General features: G+C 43.6%; 1 protein-coding gene across 6 annotated transcripts in view; it reads right to left on the bottom strand.

Moving 5' to 3' along the window:
- Positions 1–22,340, bottom strand: part of KALRN (kalirin RhoGEF kinase) — a 573,972-nt gene that overhangs the window by 229,190 nt on the left and 322,442 nt on the right. For all 6 annotated transcript variants that reach the window (XM_087818187.1, XM_087818188.1, XM_087818189.1 and 3 more), the window contains exons 13-14: positions 19,479–19,653; positions 6,477–6,672 (exon numbers count right to left, since the gene is read on the bottom strand). In XM_087818187.1, coding sequence (XP_087674313.1) covers positions 6,477–6,672; positions 19,479–19,653 — 371 coding nt within the window. The remainder of the gene's footprint in view (positions 1–6,476; positions 6,673–19,478; positions 19,654–22,340) is intronic.

Here is a 22,340-nt window from a genome sequence, read left to right as displayed (position 1 = left end):
TCAGGAACTTCTGCCCAAGGTACACTCTTATTAGCTGGTCAGATGGGGAGTCCACCAACCTCAATGTATGACCACCTGGAAAAGAAATCCCCTTTGGGAGACTTCCCCATTGCTCTGACTCACATCATCCGACGTTCATCACTGCCACCACCAATACACCTGCAGAATACAGTCGGCGGAGGAGCATAGGGCTTGTCTACACACTACAGGAAATTCATTTCTATACTGGCAAAAATAGTGTTTTATGTAATGACAATATGGGAGAGTGGGAAAGAAATGTCTGGTGTTACATGGTAATAATTTCAGTATCTTTTCATGTTTACTTTTTCTGTCAGTTTCATAATTCCCAGTCCTAGCTCCTGAAATATATGCAGGAGACAGTGAGAAGAACGGCTTGTCCTTTTGGCAGTCAACTCCCTCCACTTACTATTTTCAACTACTGAGAGGATAAGGTACAGTATCTCCTTGACTGAAATAAAAAATAAGAAGAAATATAAAATTTCTATGTCTATAGTGCTCAGCAAAGTGGGATGACCTTTGACCCCATGTTTACTTTCTGAAAACCTAATTAAAATCCATCTGCAGAAGTAGATGCTCTTCCCTGCTTCCACCTACCATGTGGGTTTTTTCCAGCTTGTTTTTATTCTGCATCCAACTCTGGTGTTTAGTATGCTGGGTTGGGTAAAGTGCCTTCCTATGGGAAGCTCATGGCTCACCCCTCCTGCACTACATGTAAATAGACCTCTAAGCCCAGGAACACATCAAAGGGGCCATCCACCTGCTTAGGACATCATCTGGAAGAGGCCTGCAGCCTGCCCTTTATTTTTATCTACCTCACTTGAGATTGTTTTATGAGAGATGAACACAGGAACTATAATGGGTGAAGACGATGCCTACAACACCTCTGCACTTCTCAACACATCATGTTGTGGATGGAGGATGGGAAAACGGGAAGACTACTCCAGCTGCACCTAGAATAGAAACTCACCCCTCTCTTCCACTGCCCCCAACACATTGACATGGGTCCCACTTAAAACCCATCAATTGGTACATATCCATCCATCAATGGCAAATAGTTTTCTTGTGTTGACATTACTTCTCTCAATCTCACTAGCATCCTCAGGGTCTCTCAGAAACGCAACAAGAATGTCTGTTCTTTGCATCATGAAATATATTTGTAATAAAATAGTTTGTCAGTCTCCTTACAGAATGTTGTTTTGAAGTTTCTGACGTGCTCCCACAATGCCCTGTACCCATCCCTCCATGAGAACACTTCCACTGAGGTTGGTTTCTTATTAACTTGTCCAGGTTCTCGCAGAAATGCTGGCTCTCTGATACTAGATCCATGTCTGTCTGATGCCTCTCTTCATCTTTGGGACCAAGCCAGTGCTTGACTCCTAACACCCAAAAATACCTGTTCAACGAACACATGGGCCTCTTTTGGGAGGAGCTCAGGTCATGTACTGTGGTGGAAAGTACTTGAGAGCTTTGGGGAAGGACACATGTAACTTTGAATCCATGGTCTGCAACCTATTAACAGTGAGTCTCTGGGCTCTGTATTCTGGGGGTGTCATGAGGACTCAGAGATAAAGTATATACAGTGCCTGATGTTTAGTAGGCTAAAAAATATATCAATTTTCCCACTTTTTCCTTTCCCTTGGGGAAATGATAACATATTCACTATTGATTACTGATGGGACTGTTGAATGACGTATAAAATCCTACCATTGGTGTTTATGTACTTGCTCAATGTATATCATTAGAAACTATGGTGGTTTGGGTGCTATTAGACCAGTGCTCTCAACCTTGGCTCATTTAGATTCATCTGGAGAACTTTAAAAAGTCACCATGTTCTGGCCACACCCCAGACCAAGAACACCAGAGTCTCTGGGGGTGGGTTCCACACATTAGTTAAGTCTTAAAGCTCCCAGGGTGAGTCCAACATGCAAACAAGATTGGGAACCACTGGATTAGATGGTACAGTGGCCAACAATCCAGGGACAGAGATATTCCTTCTGCTACACTGTTACTAGAATGTCTGGCATTGTGTTTATTTGGGACTCAAGGCCACAGCTTATAATAAACTTCTCACTTTGCTTTCCTTGGCTGCCAGGTCAGGGGAACCACTTTAATTTCCTCAAGGAGAGGTGGCTATAGTCTAAGGTAAGAGTTGGGGGTTCCTGCCCATACCTGTAATGTGTTTTTTGACTCTGTTCTTTTTTTTTTTTTTTTTAAATATATCTTTATCGATTTCAGAGAGAGGAAAGGAGAGGAGGAGAGAGAGAGAGAGAAACATCAATGATGAGAGAGTCATTGATCGGCTGCCTAGCCCTCAACCTGGGCATGTGCCCTGACCAGGAATCGAACCCCAATTGCCTGGGTCCTAGGTCAACGCTCAACCGCTGAGCCATGCCCAGCCGGGCTTGACTCTGTTCTTCAAATAGGTATCTGCCTCAGATAGAGAACATCTTTTCTCTTTCCCCTCCCCTTCCCACTCAGTATAACACCCAGTTCAGAAATTACAAAGTCCTTTAATCAGGTTTTTAGATCAGTATTCTCAACCTTGGCTCTACATTGAAACCACCTGGGAAGTTTTAAAAAATCTGGACCCATTCCAGACTAATTAAAGTAAAAATCCCTGAGAGGTGGGGCTCAGACCTTGGTATTTTAAAGAACTTCCCCATGTGATTCTAAATATGCAGCCAGGAACTGAAAACCCTTGTTTTACACCAGGTTCTCCTCTGCCCTCCTCTCAGCCCCTGCCAGATTCACATTCTCATCAACCCCAGAGTAGCTTCCATTTTGGAAAAACACAGGTCTTTCCTTCCTATTATAACCTAAGTAAAAGTATGCATGGCCCATTATTTTTGCCTTCATCTGTCTCACCCACACTGATGTTCAATCTTGATGATTCAGCAAATATTATTACTGAGAACTTGCTATGTGCAAGACATGACCCCTCTGCTAGATGATGGGAAAGCACAGAGAAGGCAGACAGAGTCCTGCCCTCATGTTGCTGCAGAAGCTACAGGAACACAGATAACCCCAACCAAATGCACTGTGTGCTAGAACACTAGTGTAACGTATGATCATCATTGGGCTCTAGTGAACCCTTACCAAGCTTGGGTATCACCCCACTGCACCCTCACAATGACTCTCTTTGGTTGATATTCTCATGATCACCATTTTCCAGAGGCAGGAGAGGCTTAGAGAGTGAGTCACATGCTCAGGGTCACTCAGGGAATAAGGGGGGGGTGGGACCACAGGCCAAGCCATACCGTCTTCTCTCCTTGATGCACTCTTAACCTCTATGCTCAAGGATAAGAGTGATCCCCCAAAACTTAATGTATTTTAGAACTTATTTTCAAATACTGTGGCCAGAATCTTCCCGGGCATAGTATATTTTAAGCTTTACTGCCACAAATTTGAAAGATTTTTTTCACTTTGAAACCTTGCATAAAGAGAGAATTTGAAGCTTTGATTAAGCCACCAAAGCAACATATCCATAGGATGTATGGCTCCTGTCTGATTCCTAAGGTCAAGTACAACAGTCTCATGGTCAGATTACATTGGAGAGAAGACCTGAAGCATAACCAATGGAAGTGGTGGGGCTGAATCATGGAAAGTAAGAACTGAAGGGATGTTAGGAATCGAGGTCCACTGGCCATACTAGGCTGAAGAAGAGAGCAAGGTCTAAAGAGGAAGAAAAGGCACTTTTAACTTTTGATGAAGGAACTGGCCCTTGAATTCAGTCAGCATGTTTTCTCCAACTTGACTCTTACCAGCGAGCACCCCCCAACTTGAGGCTCAAGCAGATACAGCTACTGTGGGGAGAGCACAATGAGCAAGTGAAGAAACTGCTCCCGTTCCGCCCTTTATTCCTAAGGCTGACGCTGATTAAGCAAAGGCGTTTGCTTTGGTTAGAGTTGTTGGCACCCAGAGGGGTTTAGTGGAACCTGGCTCGATGTTACAAACTTCACACCTGCAGTGAAGTGTATAGAAATTCTCTACTTCCATTTGCTCCTACAAAATCAAAATATAAGCCCTTAATTTAGCACGAAGAGCAAAATGCCAACCAAATTCTTAATTCTGCTTGTTGTCTTTTTCTAACACAATAGTTTATTTTACCTTTAGTTCAAATATACTTCGTTAGATGTACATATCATAAATGCCCAAGCCATTTATTGCCTAAGTCCTGTGTCTCTAAAGTCCTGAATTCTTTGGCCACCAGGGTACAAGTTCCAGCTGGGCCCACCCCCACCTCCACCCCCACCTTCCGGTTCTGACATGACTCTGCCCTCCCCTCCTCAAGGCCAGAGGTGCTGATAGATGCCTCCTCTGCAGGACCAGGCATTCAGCAGCAGAGGGAGTGTTCCTGAAATCCCTGGACTCATTCCCTGTGAAGCCTCCTGGGCTGTGCCAGACTGAGCAGCGAGATGCGGTAGGAGCAAGGGAACAGCCAGTCCCAGCAGAGGGGGCTGAAGAGGCCAATGCAGCCTCTTTTGACAAAGCTCACTTCTAGAACAGGATGATGTGGGGGTGGGCAGCCCATCTGCCTGTGGCGTTTCACCCACTCAGCCCTCATGGTTAAGGTGGCTGCCAAGTACAACTACGCCCAGTCTTAAGCAGTCTTCAGGGACTGCCAGCTCCCAGCAGTCTTCCTGTTACCATGGATACCTGGCTCCTGGAATGGAGGGGGGCTTCCCCCAAGCATGCCAGAACCCTGGTCCTAAGTGTCATGGTTTGCAGGCAGACAAGCTCTCCTTCTGCCAGATTCATCAATACTGAGGGATGAAGGGTGAACATCCCTGTAAGGCTTCTCTGCCCAGCCTCTCTCTTAGGTACTGTGTCTGCATTCTCTCATGTTTCCTGGCCTTAGGTGGATAGCTGGCTATTGTGAGCATCATGAGGTCAAGCCATAGGGTGAAACCCTGAGTCTAGAGAGAGTTCTCAATCACAGAGAAAGGATCACAGTTTCCTTCATTGCTAACAAGGCCTTGAAAAGGTACAGGCCATGGCCTAGAACTCTGCTTCACAAACTTCAATGTGCACATGACTTACCTGGAGATTTTGTTAACACGCAGATTCAGATTCCTAAGTCTGGGATAAGGCCTGGAATTCTGCATTTCTAATTAGCTCTCAAAGATGCCGATGGTGCTGGTCCAGGGCCCAACACTTTGAGCAGCAAGGCCCTGGACCAGCAGTGGTACATCAGAATTATCTGGAGGGCTTTGAAACACAGATTGTTGGGTCCGACCCCCAGAGGTTCTGATGTGATAGGTTCTAGGGACGGGCCCTTAAACTTTAGACTACAATGTGAATGGCTCTTTCTGGGGCTGTATGGAGCATAGTCTGCACACCCGTAAACAGCCCTGTTCATAACACAAATGAAAATTCAAGGAAAGATTATGCTGACCAAAGTGAATAGAATTTACTCTGGTTAGAAGCGAAGTTCCTTTGAATGCTGGTATATACTCTTTCAAGTCATTAAAAGAAACATAGTACCTTACAGTTAAGTTTGATCGCTAAGGTCCACCTAACAATCTCATGATTGTAAATATCCTTCATGATCAACAGACATGGACCAACAGAGCTTTAAATAAGAATCAATGGTCTGAGACTGTGTCTGCCTCCTCCTGGAGGGTGAGGAACCTGAGCCAACAGGGTGAGGGGGTTGAGGGAGAGGAGGGCAAAGGTGGGTCTGGGTGCACAGGCCTGGGTTCTAGCACTCCAATGGCATGTGCTCACATGAGTGGTATCTTTTTTCTGGGCTAGTTGGGCTAGGGACTGTGATGGCTAGCAACAACAAAGGTTCTAACAACAAAGGCCAGTTTGGGGGAATAATAGCAAGGTCCCAATCATTTGTAGGATAAATAGTGAATAAATCCTGAGCAGAAAAAGAAGTCAAATCTGGGTAACTTGACCATGTTTTTTTTGAGAAGTTATAAAATTATATGACCTTGCCATAAATTTTTACCAGCACTTCTTGGGCTCATGCACAGACCAGTGATAAAAAACAGAACTCTGAGAGGCATGAACTGGAGATAAGGAACCAGCCCTGCGGATGGAGGACTGGGCAGGAAAGTGTGTATGGGAGGGGTGGGCGGGGTGGAATAGCAGATGTCTAACATTTGAATACCATTCACGTGGACGGCTGACTGCTTTTGGAGCCCACCTGGTTTTTTTTCCAGGCCATCATTTTTTTGGAATCTGTGCTAATTTCCACCATGTTTTTTCTCCATTCTCTCCACAGCAGCGGGAGACCCTTTACCACAGCCTAACTGCAGCCTCACACAAGTTATTTCAGCTCTCATGCTTCAGTTTCTTTTTCTTTAAAATGGGGGGGAAAACCTGATTCTTTGTACCTGTAGAAATAAAATGAATGAACAGAGTGGAAGTGCTCGTTGGAGTCAGCTGGTGCTCTTGGCTTTCATCACCTCCCCACCAGGAGTAGGAGGACAGGACAGGCTGCCTACCTGAGGCCTGGACCTCCATGATGTACTGGTGCAGATCCTGGCCCTGCTGGATGACCTCGAAGGTCATGTTATTCATGGCTAGCTTCCGTTCTGTGTGGCGCTGCAGCCGCTGCTCAGCCAGTGTCAGATCTTCCGTGTTGAAGTCGTTCATCTGCCGGAGCAAGTCCTCGTTCCAGGCGTCTAGCTCTGCTGTCACCTGTGAGGGAACCACCATCAGTCCAGGCTCGCTGGCCCATGAGAGACTGCTAAGCTCATGGATCCCAAGCCTTATTAACTAACCTGACTCTCAGATCAGTCTCCGCTTTGCATCTCCTTGACTCAGGCTACATTTAAGCAACATTGCCGCATACTCACCTATGCATGCTTTTGAAAGTGTTTTGCATGTGTTGCAATGTCTATAGCAACAGTAATGATGAAATATGGTTTATAAAGTTTTTAGTACTCCATCTCGTTCAACCACAATGCCCTGGAGAGGCAGGCAGGGTGGGGACCCTCAGGTCCAACTTGCAGAAGAGGAAGCTGCTGTCACTCAGATGGATGGAATGCTGTGCCTGGACTTCACCCTGCTCGCAAGGGGCAGACCGGACGCCATAGCTCAGGTCTTCTACTGACTGCTCCTGCTACCACCCTGCTACTCTTAAAAATCTTATCACTGGAGAGGTCCTCAGAACTTAAGGATTGAGTTAACTCCTTTCAAGAAACAGAGACTGAGGGCTGGAGAAGACTGGTCAATGGCCTGAGGTCACACAATCAGTGAGAGCTGGTGTACATCACAGCTGGGGTCTCGATTTGGTTCCATGTTCTACTGTGCAGGTTCTCTCCCTCGATTACAAAGGCTGATACCTGGAGATGGTGACTACAAGGGGCAAATGTGTGGTATATCTATAGAAACCCAAGCAGATTATACTCCACTGAAAGGTATTAATGATTCTAATAAAGACAATGAATGGAAACCTTGTCTTAATATGAATTTGCTAATTCATTATTGCTTTATACCTCTGCTCATGTGCCTTCCCCTCATCTACTCTCAAATATGTGACTGCAGAGAGTCTGAATCCTATGCTTTACAAATGCTGCAATTAATCCCAGAATAGGAGCTCAGAAGTTCTGAGCTGGGTAATAATTTCACCTGATATATAAATCAGATAAAAACTTTTCTAACGTGGTTTTCAGGTCTGTGATCTCTTGCTACCCCCACAGCAGCCCTGTGAGGGCAATGGCACAGGGACGTCACCCCCTTTTCACAGGAGAGAAAATGAAAGCCTCATCCCAGGTAGAATAGCCACAATCTGGCCCAGGCAGCCTGAGCACAAATCCCAGAGCCAGTGATTTACATGTGGCATAGCCTCCCAGTCACCAAGAGCTGCTGCTCCAGGGACATTGGGGACAAAGGGAAAGAGAAGCCCAGCTGGAGGCAGGTGGCACTCTTCTCTCGTGTGCTGGGGCCACACAGGCTGGGAGGGGAAAGGCAAGCAGTGAGGACGGAGGGACTGCTCTCTGGGATACAGGATTCAATTTTTTGTCTAACAGTAAGAACTTTCTTCATTGAAAGTTACTGCTGTCCCTGATGCAGAGGTGGGGGAACTGTAAAAATACCACCTTCACTGTCCTGGCTCCCACCTCAAGCCCCCACATCTTTTCAGGTTCACTGAGGGATCCACTGGGCTTAGCAGGAAAGCCTAGTATGTACTTATTGTGGGGAGGCCTTGGGGATCAGGTTGCCAGGCAAAACAGATTTTTGTTGTATTCATCTTTGAAAAATACTTAATCTCTAACTAGAGAAAGGAGTTAAACTGAGAAGAGAGATAAATGACTTATAATTGATGAAATAATTTATAGAATGAATAGGCCTACATAGACTAAGTAGGCATATAAATGTTTTCCTTCTTGTATTTAAAAAAATTCAAGTATAACTTATATACAATAAAATACACATACAGGGTAGGGCAAAAATAGGTTTACAGTTGTTTGTATGGAAAATAATACAGTAATTAATACATACTAATACTAATAAACTCTGTTTTGTATACTCACAACTGTAAATCTACTTTTGCCCCACCGTGTAATTTAAGCATTAGTTCTATGAGCTTGGAAAATTTTATGCACCCATGTAGCCATCACCAAAAACAAAATATGAACCTTTCCATCACCTAGGGAGTCCACTTTTACCCTCTTCCAGTCAGTTCCTGCCCCCACCCTCCCCCACTCAGGTGCCATTTTCTGATTTCTATCATCACAGATGTAGTTAAGCCTATTCTTGGATTTCAAACGAGATCACAGTATGGATTCTTTTATTCCTGGCTTTCTGTGTTCCACACGGTGCATTTAATGGTCATCTATGCTGTGTGGATCGGTAGTTCATTCCTCTCTACTGCTGTCCATTGTATAGATGTGCCACAGTTTGTTTATCAATTCTCTGGCTGATGGATTTGGGGGTTGTTTCCAGTGTTTGGCTGTTATGAATCAGGCTGACGTGAAAGTTCCTACCCAAGTTCCTCTGTGGACACAGATTTTCACTTCTCTTGAGAGTTTCCTAGGAGTGCAGCTGTAGGGTCATAGGGCAGTGTGTGCTGAACATTCCCAGGAGCAACCTTCCATTCCCCTTAGGCATGCATGGAAGCTCCAGCTGCTCTGCATCCTCACCATCACTCGGTATTATGAGTCTATTTAAATGCAGTCATCCTAGCGGCGTGAAGTGATATCTCGTGGTTTTAGGATGACTAATGATGGCGAGCCCCTTTTCATATGCTACTGCGCATTTGTGTCTACTTTTAAAAAGTGTTTTTTACACTCTTTTGCCCATTTTTCAAAAACTAGGATAATTACCTTTTGATTAGAGATTTATCAGAGTTCTTAATATGTGCTGGATACAAGCGGTCTATCAGATAATATATTGAAAAAAAGCCCAAACAAAATTTTTACTCCCTTTCCTTGCCTGCAAACTAAGAGAAATTAGAATAAAACTAAGACAACAAGCATGAAAGGAACAGCCTGCCTTCCTTTCAATTTTGGTTTTTGTTTTGTTTCCATAAAACTGAGTCTGTACAGGGTCTCTTTACTGCAGGAAATCCCCGAGGGGCCCCAAGGCCAGGGGTCTGTGAGTGGGACATGTTGAGGTCCTGGGGCAAGTAGCCGAGCACAGGTGAGGTGCTCAAGCTGGGACAGAGGCTCAGGGGTCTGGCGTCTTGAGAGTCTAAATACAAACCAAATGTGAAATGTGTCCAGGATTCTGTATCCAGTGTTTCTGTATCCTTGCTTCTCCGCTTCCCTACCTTCCTCCACCCTCACCACACAACACCATCAAGTATAGGGCCCAAATTTGTTACGAAGCCTGAAGAATGTGAATTTCAAGGAGCTACTCAGCAGAATGCCTGGCTCTTAAGCTGCCCTTCTTGTATTTAAATGCCATTTACTCTGTGGCTGACTCTTTCCATTCTGCCACGCACTGATGCCTAGAGCCTTGTAATGGTCTGACTTACGTATTTTTTTCTGATTGACTTGTGTATTTCTAATGCTTGCTGGAATTTAAATTATTCTCTCTTCTATTTGCTCAAGGAATGTTCTTTTATTGGGTTCCTCCTCTCTACCTTCTTTCTGGGGTACAAGGCGGGCGTTCAATACGTGCTCATTATTTTTTTTAAAGAAAAACTTTGTTTCAAACCTGAAGTTTACCTACTGCTAATGGACAAACCTAGCTCTCCAGCCTCATCTCATGCACTTGTTACATGAACCAGACAGCTGCTTTCCTCACTGACCCTGAGAGTTAGCTCTGCCCTCTCCAGTCTCCCTCCCTGGTCCAGTAGCCTTGAAACACCCCTGCACCTCCTTCCAGTCTATTCAAGTTCTCACCACTTTCGAAGTAAACTTTCTGGCATGAAAAGATCCCCAGGCCAGAGGTTTATCCCTGGCTTATCTCATAACATGGGGCAGGGGCTAGTTTGCCAATACAGAAACAAGACTGGAAAGAAAAACTTGCACTGGGAATAAATTCGGTGATTTAACTCCATTTGGAAAAGAGACCTGGAAGAATCTGTTCAGGGCAGAAACTAGGGCCTGAACCAAATAAATGAAAGAACACAAGGTGCCCACAGGGAATTCAGCTTTTAATCAACCTATTTTGCTTTCTCCTTCCATTCAATTAACTCCACCTCAGCTCCTGGCCCACTCACTCTTGGCTCCAGTGGCCTCCATCTCCCATGCTCTCCTGAATTAATCGGAGTGTGACGGTACAATGACCTCTCTGAGAGGTACATTGGCAACGTTTCTATTCTAACAACTGTCTACTCTAGAGCCACGGCCATAAGGGAAATCAGAGAAGGAGCTAAACAGAAATCTATAAAGGGTAAGAGGCAGTGGGAAATGGGAAGGCTCACATCAAAACGAAGCCCAAGGCTTTCCTGCCAAATGAGACTCACTGAATCCAGCATTCTGCGGCCAAAAACTGACCCTAGGGACTTGGCTTAGCAGCTGCCTTGGGCTCTGGTCTCAGGAAGCCCTCTCCATTGTTTCTCCCATTTTTGGGTCTTTCCCAGTATTTATATGTAGAGAACACGTTAGCTTCTCCGGTCCAAACGTTTTATTCTGTATCTGCCTGAATCAAAACTCACCTGCCCCTTGTCTCCCCACTTCCTGTTGTCAATTCCCATCAACTCAGCTCTTTGTTATCACCTGCACAGGTGGAAACCTCACTGTGTTGTCCTTTTCTTCAGCTCATTTTTAGATGCCGGTGGTCATGATAAAGATAATGATCAGGATTAAAGAAGATATTTTACCTTGTGCGTTTATTATGGAGTAGACAGTGTGTTGAGCAGTTGACTAAACTTCTTTTAATCCTCATAGCAACTCTGGCGGGAAATTGAGGCCCAGAGAAGTCAGTTTGTTTTCCCCATGGTCACAGAGCTGAGCATCCAGCTACAAAGTCCAGTGCTCTTGACCATGGTGTTATGTCAGTAAAGCTGGCCCAATAATTGATTCTGGGGGTAGCTTTCTTTTTATTAATCTTGCTTCAAAGAAGTGCCCATGTAACCTTTCCCTGTTTTCTTTTTCAAAATAACCTCCAGGATAACTCCATTCTCTACTTCACATGAACCTTTTAAGTTAATTATTTGTCCTTTGACTAGATCAATAAATTAATTGTGTGCTTGTGACCATATCTAAATGCCAAGAATAATTTAATTTATCCTTGTAAGAAAACACATAGACTTCCCCCAATAGGATATTTTTGTTTAAGAGTTTGCTAATGTTTTTGTTTTGTTTTTAAGCTGACTCTGCCAAATTACTAAGTATAGAGGTAATGTTAACCTATCCAGAAATTTCTGATCCCCTAGGACCCTCTGTCATGAGCAGGAGACACATCTGCAATATGATATTAGGGTGTGAACGGCAGGATGGGAGCTTCAGCAGAGAGAAGTGTAACCTGCCCTCTGTAGGGCAGGAGCAGAGCCTTTGCTTCTCACAGCAGCTGCATGAACTCAGGGATTGCCTAATCTGACCCTGTAACAAATTCAGAGAGAAACAATGGGGGAAAATAAGATGGGATACTTAACTGCTTAAAATATGAAAGCAAATTTATATATGAAAATATATTGTGAATAATAATAGCATGCCAATTACAATGTATTAAGTGTTTATTAAGTGCCAGGAGCTTTGCTAAAAATATTCCACATGCTAACTCATTAAATCCTTAATAACCCTACGGACCAGGAATTATTATTCTCATCCCCATTTCTCAGATGAGGAAATCGAGATGAGGAAACTTGCCTAAGGTCACACAATTAATAAAGTTGGTGAAACAAGTTTCAAGCCCAAGCAGTCTGACTCAAAATACTACATACCTGATAACTGTGCCATTGCGTCTCAGCACACGGTATGTGTGTGTCTATGTGTGTTTATATATGTGTAATATATGTGTATATCTATCACATATGTTACATACATTAAGGTCCAATCGCATTCCAACTAAGGGTGGGAGGAAGGGTCCGATTTCATTGTGGTGAGACTGCTCTGAAATACATGGACTATCAATTGCAAAATGAGCATATTTCTGTTTTATGATGTCATTATTTTTACTAGGATGAGAAAAGTGAAAGCTAAATATTCTCTACTGACCTAGAAGTGGTGGATGGTGGAAAGGCATACTGCAGTGAGAGAGACAGGCCCGTTACATTGGAAGAGCTATTTTATCTGTAATGGGTTTGTATACCGATACAGGTTACCACTGTGAAACTAAAATAAGCTGAATTCCCATGATCATTTATTCTTCTTGTCTAAGAATATAATGTAAAGTTCTTTGCTGTTAATCAATGTACAAAATGATGAAATTAGTGAATTCTATTGCAGATTATTTGAAAGGTAGATTATAACATTTCCCCATTTTAGGAATATATATAAACTGTCTTAAGAGTTAAAATATTTCTTTATGCAGCTATATAAAGACCTTTGGGAATATAACAAGAATTTTTTGGAAAAGCAAAAGGACTTGGCAGGAAAGAAATACACTGAGTTGTTTTTCATTTTTGGCAACATAATGTAAGAACATATTGCAACATGCTGTAATTGATGAGTTTCAATGTTCAGCTACCTAATTTCTATTCCAATGGGATAATCTGGATAACTGAATACATTTTATGACCAATTTCATGTTCTTTTCTTCATTATCATCATGATTAAAACTGAGATCTCTAGTACAATCGTGAGTGATCCTGAGTGGTTCTTCTGTCCTTATCATTGCTTCTTAATCAGTTTGGGACCTGTGGGAATCTATTCTGTTTTCCAAAGCTCTCCCTTTGTGGAAGAGCTCCTACAACATCTGCTGTTCATTGTTCACTCATTCTAGTGCTTATCAATGCTTCAGTGTCAGATTCTTCTTTTCCCCTCAAGCTAAATACCTAGTACCGGAGCTCACATCCAAGACCTTCTGCTGAATCCCCTGCATCCCTACCAGAAACCAGAAGCACACAGCTTTGAACTTGATAACATAACCTGACTTCAGGTCTACAGCCCCAGACCCACCCCATTACAGAGTAATATGAAAGTTTCATCAGGAATCTTTAATAATTTACTAAAAACATGTGACTTGCCAGAATTAATAATGCTGTGTGAAGAATCCTTAAAAAAAAAAAAAAAAAAAAGATGGAAGGGGAAAACTCCCAATGATCTTCAAAAATCAATTTGATAACAGTCTAGAAGAGACTATCAAATAAATATTTTGTGCAGACTATGGTGTACTTTATTGTATTTATTCTGCATTTCCGTCTCAAAGGATCTGGGGCATATTTATAAAATGCTACAGTGATCCCTAGGAGGAATCCACAAAGACTGATCTCAAACAGACCTCATTTGCTTTCTTGATACAGTTACTACGTGGTGGAGTTGAGGTATATTACAAACACGGAGAACAGCAAGGCTTTGCTGATTTTCACACTGTATCTATAGAAGAAAAGGTTATGAAATGGCCCTTCTATGGTCCACAGTCGATGGCTATTCGTCAGTGGAGCTAGAACAGTGAAGCCCTGCCTGACCTGGTCAATATTTCAAATGGCCACAATGTTATAGCAATAATAAATTAAATTTATTTTGATAGGCTGAAGAACTGGGCCAACAAAAAAAAGTAAAATTTGAGAGGGAAAATATATAAAAAGCTTTCATTTAGGTTAATAAGAAAGTCAGCATATGCAAATCAATTACCTTGAAAAACTAACCAGGGGCTTTTAGGCGAGCACAAGCCCAGACAAGATAGGTGGTAACGTCACTGAAAAGGCTACTGTCTCCTGGGTGCATTGGGAGGTGCCAGGGTCCTGAACATGCCACATCCAGGTGTGTCTAGTAAGCTGGGCACGATCAACTAGAGTCCCTTCAGCAGCAGGTAACCAGGAGGGTCAGGTGTCTGGAAACCATGTCACATCCAGAAAGAGGTGAATAAATTGGAAATATGTGCCACAGAGAAGGGCTGATGATGAAATACCACATTTTTAGAGTCGGAGGGGACTACAGAAATAACTTACATGATCTCAACATTTTTCAGATAAAGGAGAAGAGGCCTGTGATGACCATTTTCAAACAGTTTTCAGGCTGCCAAATAAAAGAGGGAGCAGATTTGTCCTGTTTTTCCAGAGAGCAGATCCAGGACCAAAGTATAGGAGGGTGAAGAAATCCTGAGCTCCCTCTTGTCTCTCCCCTCCTACCCACCCCCTGCTTCTGGGCTCTGGAAATATTCTGGTAGAGGCTGGGTGGCATCTTCCAAGGATGCCAAATCCTGGCCACCAAGTTTAACCTGTTTTCTAGGTAAAGTCTCATCAGGAAACCCTCCATGGGCAGCCTGACAAAGCTGGGCATTCCTGCTTCCGTGTTCTCATCAAACCGTGAGCCCCTCTTTTTCACAGAATTATCACATAGTTCGATGGTTTTGTTCCTGTGTTTCTCTCCAACTATCCCCCTAATGTGAGGGGCCGTATCCTCAATGCCCAACATAGTTTTAGGTACATAGCAGGTACCACTAAATGTTTATTGAGTGGAATTTCTATCAGGTAAAAGGTTGACTGAGTGACCTCTTTCAAATATAAAATGTTAAGGGCCTCTTCATACAAGCAACTGAAGAGTTGAGACCACCAGTAAATTACAATCAGTTTCTTCCCCTCTAGGCAGAATTTTCTTTCTTGAAGGCCATTTCTTCCCAGCCTCAGCCTGGCCCCAGTTTGTCCTAATGCGCATCCCATGGATTTATAGTTAGCTATTCTATTCCTTACTCAGGTTAATTGCACAGATTAATTTTCAGGTGCACTGAGCAAATTTTGATTGTAATTACAAAGCCAGAGATTTAAAAGAAAGATCATAACCGTGACCCATTTTTCATCAAGTCCCTCGTGTAGAGTATCTTTCTTGGTGTCATTTCCAGTACTCTCCAACGTGGGTATGCCCATCCAGGGGGTGTTCAAGATTATCCATTGATAATAGAGAGAAAAATTCTCTGTCTATAAATGTGCATATATATGTGCATATGTATTATATGCATACATATTAGATCAAACCAATAAAGAAGATAGGCCATTTCCCTGAACTTTCTCTAGTAGAGTGAGTCTCCATCTGACAACCTGGTGGATAGTATAGCCGGAGGGGACTCCTCAGGAATGGTGGGGCCCCCACTGCAGAGGGGCTGGCTGTAGCTCATTTGTTCAGCTGCTTTAATCACATTTCAAATTATTGCTCTTTTCGCGTGTCCAGCTAAATGGATTTATCTATCATCTAGTTTTAACTAACCTAACCTTCACAGAAAGACACATGGCTCCATAAGGTTCCTCAAAGATGGGAGCTTGCAGATAATACGAATCATGAAAGCACAAGAGAACTTGGAACTCTTTGTTGATAACAATGTGGGGTCAAGAAACAATAACAATCTAATCAGGTCTGTCAAGAAACCAGGCCCAAAACATAACTGAAAATGATCCAGAAGATTATTTGAAGTAGGGAACTACAACTTCTAACGAAAAAGTGCAATTTCACCCTAAGGGCACACTGAGTTTTGAGATTATTAGTCATTAGTGATGGTAAAACATGCATAATTTATATACCAATATAAATGCATATATAGAGGGTTGCAAGTTCAAAATTAATTTTACTGAGAGAGTGCATAATCAAAAGAGTTTGGAGACCACTGGACTGTTCTTGCTTCTAAAAATATATTTTTAAATTTCTTTCTGATCATTCTGATTAACTGTAGAAAACTTGAAATGCATGGATGTTTCAAAAACAAGAAAATATTATCCATGTGCCAATCATCACAAAATAAACATTATTTGTATTTGGTGAAATGTCTCTTTCATCATAATCATTTCATATACAATGTTTCTCATAGAGGGAGGCTGAGCCTACAGAAAAAGGCTTTTTAGAACATCTATAGGTCACTTTGTCTAGTCTCCATGGCATCTAAAAAGGTATGTCAGGAATGCAGCCGCAGTCCCGGGTTTTGAACGTTTGCCGAATCCATTTGGGATAAATTTCACTCTTACTGGAAGTGCCCTATGACTTCATCCTAGGTTACATTGTGGGAGCCATGCACACCATTCTTACTGAGCAGGAAGACACTGATGCAGCAATTCCTATGTTACCTTAATTCTTACATTAATTAGCCCATTTCCCCCATCGGTGATATGGTTAAGGAACCATGCTTAGATCTCCAGAAGTCAGGGAGCAGGCCTGCTCTGGTTTTCTTCGGTAATCCCCAGGAATTCGGAGCATGTCCATCAGACTCCCTCCTTTAGGGGGGGAACCATAGTTTGGCCCTGCAGTGACAGCCCTGCCCTGCCTTATGTCAGCTCCGACACGTCTCGTTACAGAAACTACCCTTGGCTTCACATCCTGAAACTTCTCTACATGTTTGCTCTCCATCCCCACAGTGAACCACTAGCTGGTATGTGAAGTAATCTCATCACCCTGAAAAATAACTTCTACAATCTGACTCGAAGCAGAACTTTTCCATGAGTTTGGCAGAATTTCCATTTTTATCTAAGATGAAATGTGGCATTTCCCCAAGGTTTGGGCCACACCCCAAATGGGGAACAAGACCCCTTCACTGCCTAACCCAGAGGGTGCAGGGCACATCACCACTTTTATCTCACTGTTTTCCTTAGACCCTCATACTATGGCCCCACCCTCTCTCTACTGCATCCATAATCAGCTGCCCAAGCTGCTGTCCAGGATTCGGGGTGGGAGGGGGAATTTTTATACAGATGGAGGCTGAAGAATGCAAATCTACAATTTAAATATCAAGCTCCCCTATTGTAACATTTAAATAAGACCCATTTGAGTTACAGCTAGCTTTTTTTTTTTTTAAGTCTATTTTTTGCATATACTTTGGGCTCTTTTTCAGGAGTGAAAATGGATTTTCCCAGAATCACTATAGGCAAACACACTCCTGTGATGCCCCCAGCACATGTCAGGGGTGCAGTCCATGGCCAAGCAAATCAAACCAATGCATTCCGGAAATAAACTAGCAACCCTGACCTTGAAACCACAGCCATCTAATGAAATAACATGTAAACATCCAACTCCCAGATTGTTTCCTTCCCCTTAAGCATTCTGAGATGTGGACCCAGAATGAGAGGAGAGTAAATAAAGAACCACCTGCTAACATGATCTGCCCTGGATGTGTTCATACTCTATGGGTGAAACGGAGCTGAGGAAGGACTGTGGGAGTGCCTGGGGCCTACATCACTGACATAGAATGTAACCTCCGTTTATTTCTGCAAGGTTTACTCCCAATGACCAAAGACTAATAACTCACACCCCTTAATTCTTTCTTTATTGCCTCTGTAGCCCTGCCTTTATGAAGTCCACTATATTAACTCCTTGCTGCATGCCAATATCTCTAAATTTTCACTGGCATTTAAACTGTTCTTTCAATATGTGTGTTTTTTTTAATTAATGTTTTTATTGATTGTAGAGATAAAGGAAGGGAGAGAGAGAGAGAGACATTGATGTGAGAAACATTGATCGGCTACCTCCTGCATGCTCCCTACTGGGAATTGAGCTTGCATCCCGGGCATGTGCCCTGACTGGGAATCGAACCAGTGACCTTTTGGTACATAAGACTATGCTCAACCAACTGAGCTACACGGGCCAGGGTGTCAATATATGTTTAATACTGCTTGACACCTGAAATTCTTTTGAGTCTTAATTCAAAATAATCAACACTTTGTAAAAATACAAAGCATAATAAATAAATTGACCTAAAGTTAAGGACTAAGTTGGAAGGATAGACGAGATCTAGGTTTAAAGACTTAACTCTTTTCCTTTGTCCCACAAAATGTCCAGAAGGAACCTTTAGAATATGAAACCTTGAAGCAAGAAATGGCAGTGGCGTCTGGGGAGGCAGGGGTAGAGGTATGTTTATGAGAAGAGAAAGATCGTAGGAGAGGAAGGGACAGGAAAGACTGCTTTAGGACTGCTTGTCTTTCACAGTTTCAATTCTAAGCATAAACATTTTTGGTCTCAGGACTGAAAAAAAGGGCAGCTGTTGCCAGGACAGTTTTCTGGTTCCGTGTGGGATTAGGATATTGGAGCTTTCAACATTAAAAAAAGATATCTTCCTTCCAGACCAGTTCCAAGGAAGTTTCCACAGTTATTGGAAAGATCAGTTCCAGACACCCAGAAGCCCAACTTGGAGAAGATGGTTAAAATGAAAAACAAAGTTTTATAAAGGGTGGACAGTGAACTGGGTCTCTCTGGGAGCGAAGAGAAGACAGTGTTTTTAATTTAACCTTTTGCCTCCCTGAAAAGGACAAAGCACCTAAGTGTCTGATACTCTTCATACCGCAGAAGCCCTACTGCCCTGGCTTTTGGGCTTTAGTTACAGTTTCAAAGCAAAAAAAAAAAAAAGGATATCATTTGGGACAGTTTTAATAGGTATCACAAAGGGGGCATTACTATACCAGAACACCCAATCCCGATCCTTTCAGAATGAACTGAGGAGGCTAGAGATGACCACCAAATGGCCTGAGCACAGACTGACTGACTTAATAAACAGAAAGCAAACTGAGGACACACATGGGTCTTCCTTCCTATGGCTCCCAGCTTTCTGGCTGCTTTGTGATGTCCGCTGAGGAGACCTCCAAATTTTAACACCTACCTACTCATGATGATAAGAATTCAAGGACTCTACCTCAAGTCTAACACAGCCAACTCCATGGTCTTTCAGGAATCAAAGTACCAAGAGTCCAAAGCAACCCAACCAAAACCTTCTCAACGAGGTTATCCCCAGATACACAGTAAAATTGAGGAACTCTATTTGGCAGTGGAGGTGAGACAGACAGAAGAATATAATAATGTGGATTGTGAATTTGTTGATTTCTGTAAATGTACCCTTGATGCATAATCCCTTCTAATCCCCTTAAGCTACACTCCCTTCCCAGACCCCGGGCAGTGCCCTTGGCCAGGCAGCAGGCCACCCTGCAGCCTCCCGGCACTCTCATGACCGCCCCTGCTCACCACTCTCCCCGCCATCCCTACCTCAATGGTATACTGCTCAAAGATGCGCAGCTGCAGGAAGATGTCCAGCTTGATCTTCCGCTCGTGGAAGAGCTCTTCCATCTGCACCTGGGCATCGTCCAGCTGCTGTAGGACCGACTCGATGTGGCTGATGGAGCTACTGTGGGGGGTCTTGTTGTTGGACACAGCCGAGTCCCTGTGGCAGAGCGGAAGAGAAGGGAGGGGCCTTGTCATGATAAACGTGATAGAGGAGCAGGGGGCCTTCCTATTCTGAACAAGGTGGACGTCAATCAGTTGAGTCACTCAATGGACAGATATTTATCAAACTCCTACTGTGAGCCAGGCCCTGTCTGCTTAGTAGATGAACCAAAAGTGCATGCATCCTCTTTGGGGTTCACAGCACAGTAGCTCCAAGACTAGCTGCTCTCCTGTTCCTCAGACAGAATCGCAAAAAGGATCAACTGAAATGCTGTTGAAGGGGCTCTACAAAGCATAAAATGGAATGATCCCATGCGCATATGTAGTCTAATACATGTAATTTTAATACACACACACACATGCATAAGAGTAGCCACATTAAACACAATGCATGAGTAGACACATTAAAGACATAGAATAAAAACCTCTTCCTAGTTTTACTTCACAGGATTGTTGTAAAAATGAGGCCCTGGCTGCCAGGATTAGTCACCCACTTTATAATGCTCTGCCAAAGTTACAGTCTGCTGTTATTACACAGGCTTCCAGCTGTACTTAGAAAAGCATGGACCTGAAGGCTACAAGCTGGGAGTAAGTCCCCGCTCTGACGTACATGGGCTAGTGGCCTTGGGAAACGACCTCCCTGAGCCCCAGCTGCCTCCTATAAAGTGGACTTAATTATCCCTGCCCTGCTCACTTCACATTTTGCTGTTAAATGAGACCTTGTGTGTGAACATGCTCTGTGACCAGGAACGTGCAGTGTGAGTGACTATTAATCCTGAAAGGACACAAGTGAAATACTGAGTGCTGATTGGGGCACAGGCCCAGATGGGGACAGTAGAGGATAGAGCACAAGAAGCTTGGACTGCAACAAGGTTTCAAAGAGGAGGAGTTATGATTTGGATGTTAGAACAAAAGGACAAATCCAGCCAGGAAGATGGGAGGGGTACACTTTCTGAGCAGGCAGAGTGTATACAGAAGTATCAGGGGAGGTGACACATTGTAGAGGGGAACCAAAAGATAAATATATTGACCTGTTCAGAGAAGTGAGGTGGTGGAGAGACCTCCAAAGAGATCATTATAATAGGAAAACTGGAGGTTAAGAAGTTAACATCCTATAGGGCCTTGAGTAAGCTAGAGCCCTAAAACTTGAAATAAATGGGCACATTCAATGTCTTGCTTTCTCATACAATTTAAGAAGTGAGAGGACAAGGGGGAAGTCATTAGTATTGAGTCCTCTCATCAGCAAGCTTTCTGAAAAATAGGCCTTTTAGCCTGTGTTTGTCTAAGAAGCAATAGTATCTGAGCTCAGACTGTCTGCTTCTGATGGAGCCTAAGGCCAGTTGGTCAAGAGCCTCTCCTTCTGTCGTTCAGAGAGCTCCCAATTGTACCTCCTAGCCCTGGCCTATCTGGGCATGAAACCCCACCATTGCACAGATACCCCCAATCATGAGGCACGTAAGAGATGTACTCCTACTATGCACTATGCATTTGTTAAGGGCTTTGCTATTGGGAGGATGTGACTGTTCTTTCTAACTGTTCCTCTCAGTCTCTCTCCATCACACATCTTCCAGAAGGAAGAAGCTAATTTCTGACCATTCTGCACAGCACCTACGTCAGGGTCACACTCACTGGGAATCACAGAGAGGATGAGAAGTGACGTCAGGGACTTCAGTGATGAGTGCCAGACCTAGAGAAGCGGAGACCTAGAGAAGGTATGTGCCTGGTGTGGTGAGATGGCCTGCCAAGGTCTACTAGGCACCATCTACATCTCTTTCCCTTTGACTGGTCTTGATATCAGGGAGGAGAGCCCAGGCTAGAGTCAGGCTAGTAGGGGAATAAGTGGTCACCGCGGGTCTCGAGCACACGCCTATGGTCTTCACTGAAATCCATGGACCTTAAACTTGTGGAACTGGCATCAGCCAAGTCACTGCCTTCACCATCTCTGAGTAGCCTTCTGCCCTAGGCATGGTGCAAGAAGACCCAGCTCCACAGAGAGTAAGGCCAACCAAGCTTGTGAAAAGTATTGGGAGAGGAAATACAAAGCCATTACAAAATTCCAGAGCTGACAGGTCTCTTAAGAGTGAGCACCTTAATCATGCAGATGAAGCAGCTGAGACCCAGAGATGTTAAGTGACTGCCTGCTTATTTGGAATTTCCTTTGGAAAAAAATAACAGTGGAGTTTCCTAGGTAGGCAGACAAAATTGTTATGTGTTATATGTTGATGAAGATGAATTAGGGGACCAAGGGAGAGAAGCTGTCTTGTACGTATGCAACAGGAAGATTCAGAACATCTCATGTGCATATTTAGAGTAGAAATAATTAATTTCCAACAGAAAAACATGCCAGGGACATTAAAAGGTAAGTTCTCATTGTTTATTTAATTAGACAACTGATATGGGGGGGCGGGGACAGCCCTCTCAATTGAAGGAATTCCCTCAGGCCCCAGGCTTGGCCTGGGACTTGTTGATGAGATTATTTCTGTCCAGAGCTGGCAGAGGTCCCAGCTCTCAGTGATTCTGGGATAGGAACAAGTCCCTGTGGGCAGGCCTCATTAGCACCATCAAACCCTGTTTAGACAGCACCTGGGCACAGGGCTGGCTGCTAAGGGCTTGCTGCAGGCCTCAAGACACTTTATCTGAGGAGCTGGTGCCCTTGACAGGAGCAGGAAACTAGATATTAACACC

The sequence above is a fragment of the Miniopterus natalensis genome, chromosome 6 (genome assembly GCF_054644295.1).
Source record: "Miniopterus natalensis isolate mMinNat1 chromosome 6, mMinNat1.hap1, whole genome shotgun sequence".
NCBI lineage: Eukaryota > Metazoa > Chordata > Mammalia > Chiroptera > Miniopteridae > Miniopterus > Miniopterus natalensis.
Note: the sequence above shows the minus strand (reverse complement) of the source record. Positions and strands in the feature narration are given on the sequence as shown.